This window comes from Barbus barbus, assembly GCF_936440315.1.
Source record: "Barbus barbus genome assembly, chromosome: 27".
Taxonomy (NCBI): domain Eukaryota; kingdom Metazoa; phylum Chordata; class Actinopteri; order Cypriniformes; family Cyprinidae; genus Barbus; species Barbus barbus.
This window is the reverse complement of record NC_136755.1, coordinates 28,950,723-28,961,734: the sequence shown is the minus strand read 5'-3', so window position 1 is coordinate 28,961,734 and position 11,012 is coordinate 28,950,723. Positions and strand designations below refer to the sequence as shown.

The 11,012-nt window shown below is 35.0% G+C and overlaps 1 protein-coding gene across 1 annotated transcript in view; it reads right to left on the bottom strand.

Annotated features, from left to right (window-relative positions):
* Positions 1-9,644: 9,644 nt before the first annotated feature.
* The window catches only part of LOC306847486 (rap guanine nucleotide exchange factor 5-like), a gene marked incomplete at its 5' end in the record, with an annotated part of 72,279 nt that continues 70,911 nt past the window's right edge, over positions 9,645-11,012 (bottom strand). Inside the window, 3 exons of the mRNA XM_079381428.1 lie at positions 9,645-9,881; positions 10,556-10,610; positions 10,682-10,746. Coding sequence (XP_079237554.1) covers positions 9,763-9,881; positions 10,556-10,610; positions 10,682-10,746 — 239 coding nt within the window. The 3' untranslated portion in view covers positions 9,645-9,762. The remainder of the gene's footprint in view (positions 9,882-10,555; positions 10,611-10,681; positions 10,747-11,012) is intronic.

Sequence of the window (11,012 nt, the reverse complement as noted above, 5' to 3'; positions counted from 1 at the left end):
ACTGCTGCTCTGTGTGTGTGTGTCGATCTGTGTTGTGAGTCTTATTTAGTGTTGTTTGTCCCTAAGCATAATCACTTGAAATAAGCTCCACAATGTGTGCAAGCACTTGGGCGAGAGGCAGGCTGTATGTTCCTCCCTGCACGTTATATCACTGCTGGGGATACACAGTGTGTGTGTGCTTGAGTGAGAGTAGAGCACGCATAGTCCGCTCTCGTGAGTGTTTGTCACTGCGTCTGCTTGCTCTCGGAAGGCTCTCTTTGAGGAGTGCGCGAGCGTAATATTCCAAAGTGAAGAGGGATTTTTAAGAATTTTTTTTTAAGCTAATTAATTTTAAAAGTACTGTTTAAACTAGTAAAATAAAAATCCAGCCCTGCCTGTTTTATTGGATTCATTATTACTGATTTCCTGATATAGTGATTTTTTTTTATTTTTCCAAACAAAATTGTTTAACATGCTATCAACTTTTTTTAATGTTCCTTTATCAGCCTCTAAGGAAAGAGCTGCATAAGTTAGTCGAGACAATCCTCCTTTGGGTTTTCACTATTAGAGGGTCAAAATTTAGTTTACATCTTGTTTTGTGGTCTTTATTATAATTCCTAAATATGTAACACATCAGTGTTGCATATAGAAGGAACATCACAGCGTCTAATTGACACATTAACTTATTTACTAATATTTAGGCAAAGACACAAAGCTCTGGAAAAGGACTCTATCAATCTAAAAGCCCTTTGGGAGACGTCATTCAGAAATGAAGTAGTGTCATCAGCCAGTTGGCTAATAATAATTTGTCTATCGTCAATTGTGATCCCTTGCCAATTGCTATTGGAAATATGCAGAGCTAAAAATTGAGAGGCAATAAAGAATAAATATGGAGATATAGGACAGCATTGTCTTACTCCACAAGTCAAGTTGAATCTTGGTGAGGTTCCTAATTTTTTTTTATTATTTAATAGCACTATTGTTATTTCTATATAATGTCCTAATGGCTCTACAAAAATAATTTCCAAATCCAAATTTGGCAAGAGCTTGAAATATGAACTTGTGCTCGAGTGAATCAAAGGCTTTGTAGAAGTCTAAGAAAAGCAAGAAACTGTCATTAGGGACAAGATCCTCGCAATCTAGAAGATCTAAGACTGATCTTATATTATTCGTAATGTGATGTTTCTCCATAAAACCTGATTGCGATTCATCAATAATAATGTTAAGGACATCTTTAACGAGGGCTAGAGAAAAAAGGCCACGAGTGGCTAAAGTCGCATTTGTGCGGCCGCCAAAAAGCGATTCCCTGGGGTTCATGCCAGTAGCATCCAAGCAATTCCTAAGCTATTCTGTCACGTTAAACTCAAAATACCCATCCACAAAATAAGATCCAAATTTGACTTCGCCGTGATTTAACGCGTGATGAATATCAACATTTTCGCTTGCTTTAATGTATTTCAACCAATGGATGGACGGGGTAGAATAAGCTTTGTGCTGATTAAGATTTTTTTGTGGGTCAGGGCTATTGTGTCTTTGGATAAAAAAAGCGTTTTAAACGCCTTCATAGCACAACCGGCAAGCGTTACACACCCAAAGGGATCCACGTTTGTACATTTCATACAGCCCTCTCGCAACAAAACAACATCGTTCTTGCAAAACATTCCAAGTTGTTTTTTGAAGTCAAACACCTGGCCTGTCACGCTCTCGTACCAACTGTCAAATTTTGTCTGATCAAAGTCAGACATCGTACGGTATCCATAATCATCTTTAGATGGATAAGGACCTACATAATTTGCATTTTGCAAATGATTAAATCGATGGGGAAAGAAACATTTTTCGCCGGTGTTTAGGTTAGAGCGGAGGTCATTTTTGACAATTTCATAGGCAAAAAGCTGTAGCTGTCAATGTATCTCTGTTTAAAGGCATGATCGTACATATATACAAGTCTGCATCCTTGGAGTATAATTTTCGGCGCCAATCCCTGATTTGTAAAACACTCGAGCAGTATATAAGAATTGAAACCTGATGCATTGTGTGATTATAAACGTAAAGTCTGCAAATTTTGGCCGTCTGAAATATTTAACCAATTTGTCTACGCAATCAACACCTCCGGCTGTAAACTCCTCACCGTCTTGCGAAATGGCACACACGTAATTTGCTACATGCTTTCCATTTTCGTGCATCGCCTCAAAGTCAAAATAGACATACTTTTCACTATGCTCATCAGGTTTTAGGGGTTGTATATAACAGGCGTGATGACCTTCATCTACCAGAATCTCACTGCAATGCGAACATTTGGACGGCGCACACAATAGGGTAATGGTTTATCGCCTGACCATTTTGTTCTGTATTGTCTGCAACACTTATCACAGTATTTTACACCGTCGCTTTGCGGTTGTCTATGCATTTGATAACAGAAGTCAGATCTGCAATATCTTACGCAGTCCTCATACTGCAACCATTTTTGCAACCATTGCTTATTACACGTTTTACATACAAATTTGCAATAATGTAAGTTACGATCCTTAAAGCCTTGATAGCAGTACTCGCACACGTAGCTGTACCCTATGCTTTAAAAATGTATCATATAGTAATGATCATCATGCAAATATAAATGCACAGTGTTCTGATGTGTTTCATTTGTATCTTTATACACATCCAATTTACCTGAACACGATCTGTGACTCCATTTCGAATTTATATACATCATGAAACGCAATTTTATCTTGCGGCCCGTAACCTAGAGTTGTGTGTATGTCGCTGGCTATTCTGTCCAATTCCTGCTCGGTACTATGAGGATTTAAAAAACGTGCTAGACATATTGTCTGATATGTATTTCTCGGGATGAAAAGATTCATCTTATTTTTTTGGATGACCATATTATGAGCCAGGTCGCTTAACTTTCTACGGCCTCCACCTTGGTTATTTCTCGCCACCGATACACATAACTGTAAAGCAGAATCGGAAGCCGCATCTGCATTGCTTTGAGCAGCTCGTTCGATTTGATCGATAAATGTACAGATGTCATGATGATTATCTGGTGTTAGAACTGCATTAATGTCTGTGGGGAGACTCACCTTGCAGAGAGATGTTCATAAAACCGGTTTCGCCACCCATTAGCCGTGAAAAATCAACGATCTCATTCAAAATATCTTGCAAAAAGATATTATACGCAGCATAATCATCCGTGTCAATTTCGCGGAGATTTAAAGTTCTACGAATTTCTAAACCATTAAATCTCGGTCTTGGAATAATTGTAAAGTCACCCACATGACCTCCTTCATTTATTAGACTATCTATAAAATTTTGGGTGAGACCCAAATCTACTGCTGACGGGTCATAACCTGAGCCGTCATCATTAGACGGCCCCGCGCCAATCTGTTCACCATCATTTATAGACATACCCAACCATTCATGCTGTACATCTATGATGTACGATGAACTACGCAGCCCCTTGAAAACACCACAGCAGTTCACAATGTAACATAAGGAGATATGTCAAATCATATTTTGTCAAGAATGTGTAAATTGAATCAGAAACAGACAATAATAAGCAGGTACAAATCAACACGCATGAAATGCTAAAGATATAAATCAAACAATCAGCGACGATTGAACATACATGAAGAATTCAACATACATGAACTACTAATAACATGAATAAAACAATCCGTTGTTAATAACAAACACTAATAATTGCATGAAAAAATCCAATACCTGTAACTTACAAATAATGTAAGATATAAAAAAATAAAATAATTATACCATACTTGGATAATTATCTCCTATCCATCATTCGATCATGCAAATCTACTAACATTCTTTGTAAAAGATATAAACGTTCAGACATCAATGATAAAGCCTTAACTGAAAGTCTTCGCTCGGTACGCTGTTCACGGACGTCCTCCGGTACACCGCTCATGGCCTGTTGAAATCATCTGAATTCATTATACAACTGCTCGTGACAACTTCTCCAAAATTCAGCCGCATGTCGTAAGGCCTCGGTGTGTTGTTGCTGACACGCTATATTTCTTAAAGTCGAAATTACATCACCTTGCACGTTAGCCGCAATCTCTTCTGCCTCCCGGTAAGATAAAGGTTGTCCGACCAGGTCAAACAATCTCTCAAGGTACCGGTTAACACAGTTCAGCACGTCGCGATCAAGTCTCCTATTTAATTCACGTTCGCGGAACAGTTCCTGAGGTATTTCATGTGGTAATTCCTCCTCTTCCTCAGTCTCCGAATAGATGAAGGATACCTGATCAACACACGGAGCACTAGTCGTTTAAGGACTTCAGAAAATAATGGTACGTATTAAAACAGAAAATCAGATTATCATGTTAACGTTCGACTTATCTAATAATTTAATAAAAGTATTATTTTTTTTTACAGAACAAGATCATGACAAACGAGGTCTAACAGCATGCTTAACACATTATACGCATACTTTATAAAACGATCACGTTATTGCTATTTTCATTTGAAAATTTAGCTTTCAATATAGAACTTGATATTACAGTGCATGTGGCATTAACTACCATACAGTTATGCATAGAAGTGATTAAAGACAGACAGCACTCAGTCAGTGCATGCATATCAGAGTGATTGACAGAGATTGAAACATTGTGTGTCCTTCTCACAGACTGCTTCAGTTTTGCTGTTTTTTTTTTGTTTGTTTTTGTTTTTTTTTACTTTTAAAAGTTAATCACAGCACCCACATAGTTTAATCCATTGTCCAGCCTTATAGCTGTGTTGTTTATATTGCTAATATGGATAGTCAGTGTAAGTTTAAAGTGATATGATGTTTTATGTTTACAATTTTCTGTTTGTACTTGAGCATAGAAAAAGATTTGTACTAGTAATGCAAACAGTAACATTTTTGGTTTGGACAGTAAACAGGTGTGTGTGTGTGTGTGAGATCAGGTAGACTTGTATTTGGCTTGTACTCAGATGTTATACCCATCTATGCAATACAGTGGAATACTGCAATAAGTTTAGTTTACCATCCTACCCTATTAATAAATTTTTTTTGTAAATATTTTTTTATTATTATTATTATTATACCATCATTGGGGGCTGAGCCCCCCTAAAATGAAAATCCTAGCATCGCCCTTGCTCATCGCTCAAAATAAATAAATGGCGCCATCCGGATAGAGTGAATTGTGGTTGGATGAGAATATAAACCTATACCATTCCGACACCCTATTGGTTTGTACGCGATCCATCGCACCTGCACATGACACAAATCACATCACACTCAAAAAAGATTATTTGTGAAAAGTTATTATTTCTCCACTACTGGCTCATTTATCAAACGGGTGCTTTCTCTTCGTCCGTTGCCCTCACAGATTCCTGCAGCTAAGCTTGGATGTACATTACATTCCAATAAAGGTTATTGATGGCATGCCTCTGAAGTTTGACTTTTTGCACCGTTACAATACTTACAGGCAACTAGTCATCATATCTTCCGCTCCATGAAACACGTTAATGCTCAGTAGTACACATATATGTTATTTTAATGTATTTGCATTGTACGAAAATGCGTTCATTTTCAGTGGGCACATATCCGGCTGAAACAGGTAGCCTAGTGCATCCCACATTTTTCAACATTAACATTTTAATATAACATTATAGTCATTATGGCCTTTTTTTTGAGGAGGTGGGGTAGTGCACAATAGGCCCCTGTGCCGCGGCCTAAGCTTTTGTCCTTAATGGCATTTATTTTTCCTTCCTTTACTTTTATACTTTAAGTAGTTTTGAAACCAGTACTTTTACACTTTTACTTGAGTAAAAAACTTGAGTTGATACTTCAACTTCTACAGAAGTTTTTTTAAACCCTAGTATCTATACTTCTACTTGAGTAATGAATGTGAATACTTTTGACACCTCTGATGTTTACTTAATTGTAATTGATGTTGTGATGTTCTTACCAGGTCGTGGATAAGCTGTTTTAATGTCATTGGTCTCTCAATTAATATTTTTTTTATCTTAATAATTACATGATTTGCTCATTAATTCATATAATTAGTCACTAATAATTATGTAGCAATATTTTCTGAGAAAAAGCCCTAATAAAAATGCCCCAAATAAACAATTAAAAGAGTAATTATCCTTTAAGACAGTGACGTAAACAACACAAAAAAGTGGCGTTTCGAAACATTAATGTTGTATGTTTTAAATCTAAGACTCTCCTCATTAATTCAGCCCATTCTTGCGTTCTGTCTGGAATATGTTTCTAACCTGTGCATCACATTTCTATTAAAAGTGATAGTTCACCCAAAAATTAAGATTCTCACGTCTCATGACTTTCTTTCTTCAGATGAACACAAGCCAAGATGTTTAGTCCGCGTAATGCAAGGGAACAGGACCACTTCAGAAACAACACAAAGTGAACACGATGGTCAAGTTTCAAATATTGATTCATTAACGCGTTGTATGAGTTACTGTCATATTCATTTTGTGTAGTTGTTGAAGTGTCATTTTTGGACATCCCATACTTGTCTTATAAGAAGAGAGATGATTTAGATCTTAGTTTGTGTTCATCTGATGAATTAAAAGGCTTCAAGCAATTAAAAATTAAAAGGCTTTTTCTGGAATGTTTGGTGTTTGGCAAACAAGCTTAATCTGCTTTACCATCACACCTGGACAATACTGCAGTGTGCAATACAGAAGAGCCTCTAGCAAGGGTTTCAATCTCTGTAGGCTGTTGAGCCATGATAAAGAATAATGTGCTCTTTCCATGTAACATTCATTCCTATTTTCAGGCTAAACAGTGGAATTAATAACTAATGATTCACAAAATAATCACAAAGAGAGCTTGTAATGTTACATAAATCTTTTATTGACATTTGCTTTTGAACATTATTGTAAAAATGCAGGTTATAGAAAAGACGTGTGTGGTTTCTATAGCAACAGACTGTAAATATATTGCTTTGAATCTCTGTCTTTTTTAACATTTAATTCATATATTCAGAACATATCTATATTTACATTTGCAGATTACAACAACACCCCAAAATATTAGTCTTCTCAGTGGCTTTCTGTGCTCCTGATGACAACGGCAGGTCAGATCAGTTTCATCCATAAAGAAAATAATCTGTTCACTTTTACAGCACAAGACCAGCCGAAATCCACCAGGACCCTCTGTGTGAGCAAACCTCAAAATAACTCCCTGAACTCAGTGAATCTCACAAAAACTGTCCAAGAAAGGTATATATTTATATAAATATAATTCATACTACATTTTCACGTAAAATATTTTGTCACATTATGACATCACTTTCATGACAGTTAATCACATTAAAAAAACCTCCTAAATTGCAAAAAATAATAAGTATTCGAATTGTGAAAAAAGAAAAGAAAATTAATTATTATTATAATTAAAGAAAAAAATATAACCATACATAACTTAAAAAAAGATCTAGCTCATATTTTACCCCAAATAAATAAATAAAACAAAATAATAAAATTAATAATAATAACAATAAAATTCCTGAAAATATTTAAATTGTGATCCTTACATCATGCTAGTATTTGCTGTACTGAATTTAATTTTACAAAAAAAAAAAAAATCTAAATAAATAAAATCAAAATTATTAAAAAGTATTTCCATTTGTAAATCATACATGAAGTACTGAACTAAATTTAATAACATAGCATTAATAAATAAAATAAAAATAAATTAAAGAAACATTTTGTGGATGGACATTTTCATTACTTATTTACTACTTAAATAATAAATAAAATGTGTGACCCAGACATTTGTTGTACTGAATTTAATTTGATCAAATAAAATGACAATAAAAGGGGGAAATTAAAAAGTTTTGAAAAAGAAAAAAAGAAAGACTAATTGTATCGGGTACAGGATGTTTTTCATTATTTGGTGACCCAGACATTTGTTGTACTGCACCTAATTTCCTAAAATATAATAATAAAAAAATAATAAAAAATAAAAACTGTGTTGGGACAGAATGTTTCTCATTTATTTACTTATTACTCTTTGGGGTGAAATGTGTGACTCAAACATTTTTTGTGAGATCCACCAAAGCATCAGACATAAACTTTGATCCCCGTCTCTATCTGTGAACGGCACACAGTCGGTCACAAAATAACACCATAGAGAGATATATATATATATATATATATATATATAAGAAAAGCAGTGTGTGTTCAGTCGCAGCACATTCTGTGTCTGTGAATGAATGTGGCAGTGAAGAAACTGATGAAGTCCAGTATTTCACAAATACTGTCATATCCTGCGGCCTAAACCTCACGCTTTCCTGAGCTGATCGTTTACAAACCCACAATTCCCATTAAATCAGGAATCAGAGCAGATGCAATCAACTCAGATCCCATGGGTTCATAGCTGCAGCTAAAGGCTTTTAGAAAACATTGGACAATATTAAAATCTCCTCGTATTGCATTGCTCTCCCAGAATAGTGCTTGGCACAGAAACCCACATTTCTTTACAGATAGAAAGGTATCTACATTCTTACACGATAATGTACAAACAGAGATGTAAGTGCAAATACAGTATGCATGCATGAGCTTCAGCTGCGAAAACTCCACGAAACGAGCCTCGGCTGCGAGGAAATAATACTGTCAGCTCACAGGAACGATCACGCCACTGCAGGTCACTGGCTGGAGCAGCTCCAATATCAAACATCAACGAAAATCACTCGGCGTGATCTCAGAGTAAAGAGAGGACTTGGCTCTATATGACATCATCAGCATGACCTTTGACACCGGTGTGTTTGTTCGTTCACTCGCAGTTCATACTGTAGGGCCGGGCGATATATATTCTGTTTAAAAAAATATCATACATTTAAAGAAACATGTTGATGTTATTTCACCTTTAAGTCTGTCATTTCAACTAACACGCAAGTTTGATTCATTTCCATCAGTTCAAACTTTCAGTTAATTGATTCAGTTGCATGTTATATTCGTTTATGTGTTTACAAAATATCATATATTCATAAACTGAAGCAAAACTGCGATTGGTTTTATTTGGCCTTTAAGTTTATTTGAACTTCAGTAGCAGTAAAAAGCAAATAAGTTTGATTAATTTTAATGAATCAGTTCAAACCGTCCGTATCAAATGATTCAATGACTCGTTTGCATGTTATATTTGCTCTCGTGTTTATAAAATTCTTTAGTGATAAACGCAATTAAGTTTGATTCATTTCCATGAATCATGTCAAACGGTCTATATCGATGAATTGATTCAGATGATTTGTTTGTGTTATATTTAGTATATTTAAAGACTGAAGCAATGTTGTGATGATTTTATTCTGGCCACTGTTTCTGATTTGAACTTTGTAACATTGTTTGAACAACCAATGAATCGATTCAAGGATTTGTTTGCGTGTAAATCCAAAATAAAATAAATCAGCCTTTAAATCCAAATATATAAATATTAATATACACTAAACATGGTCAAAAGGCTGAAAATTTAAATATTAAAATTTTATATATTTTTACAAATTAAAATATTAATTTTATGATCATATCGCCCAGCCCTAACAATCTGAAGTACTAAATTCATATATAAATACGGTCCAGAGTGCTGGTAGAAGTTAAATAACATTGACAACTGCATTTCAACAAAACAATGCTGAAAAAGTTCACATTTTCCCCCACGGACAGGAAAAAGCTTTCATCGACCACCAGTCATTTTTTACATGAAGAAACAAGAGTTCACGGTGCTGTCCGAACACTAGTGTTGTGCTCGAGCGGACTGAGAGAGTCACTGATTCAGTCTGATTCAGTCCAGCAGCTGGTGTCTCAGACCCGGGGCTCCAGTCGGTGCGAGAGCTCGAACAGCGTCTGCTGATTGTCGATGATGTGAAGGTAATGAACGCTGGAGCGCACCTCAGGACTGTCAGACGGAGAAAGCTCGTTCCCTGAGAAGACCAGAAATCAATGCAGTTCATAGATTGATTCACCGCAGATCTAATGCACTGCTACGCTTCACACAGAGCTGACCTGAGACATCCATTACAGCCTAATTAACAGGAATCCACTAATACACACATTTCGGCTCATACAAATAACTGATCATTAGTGTTTGCCAAGTCAAGCATCATTTATAGCTAATCATTTTAAGAGACCTGAAGATTTTTTTGTACTATTTGTTTATATTTAATATTTTTTAAATGTAATTAAGTAAATATAATATTCTTTATGGCTGGTAACCAATATGCTAAAATATACTGTCAATTTTAAATATATATATATATTTTTTATAATATAATCAGACTGATAATATGTGACCCTGGACCACAAAACAAGTTAAAAGGGTAATTTTTTTTTTAAATTTAGATTTATATATCATCTGAAAGCTGAATAAATAATCTTTAGTATTATAGTATATGGTACATAAAAACATTTTAATATATTATTATTTATTCTATTTTTTATTTTTAGCCAAACACCCATTTTTTCTGAAAGATACTAAGGCAGCATTGATTCTGTACCCAAAAGTCTCTGCAAAACATCTGCATAAAAATACAGTCTCTGCTCAGAATAAAGCTAAATGATATTGATTTTGGTCAAAAGCATGATGATTATGTCTGACCTGTCTGATCCGTCTGACAGTGGCGAATGAGTCGGACCGTATCGGCGATCATGTGCTGAGAACAGAGACAAACGTCAGTAACACTGAAGAAGACAGCTGTCAATCACTGACACACAAAACACTCACCAGCTTCTCAAAGTTCACCAGATTATCATGAAATGTTTTGTTCCCCTCGTGGATGAAGGTGATATCTGAAAACCATCACAGGTCACAACATTACAACACTTAGAAACTAATCACTGGCCATGCAGTTAAAGCATTTGTGTCACGTGACAGGAAGTGGGCCCTTTACCTTTACACAATATGTCATATAAAACATTGTATTATTACAATTTAATAATAAATTGTCAACTAAAATAATTACAAATATTACATATTTTTAATATGTGAATATTTTATTAAACAAAAATAATGTCATAAAACATAATAATAATCTAAATTTTAAAATAAAAATAAA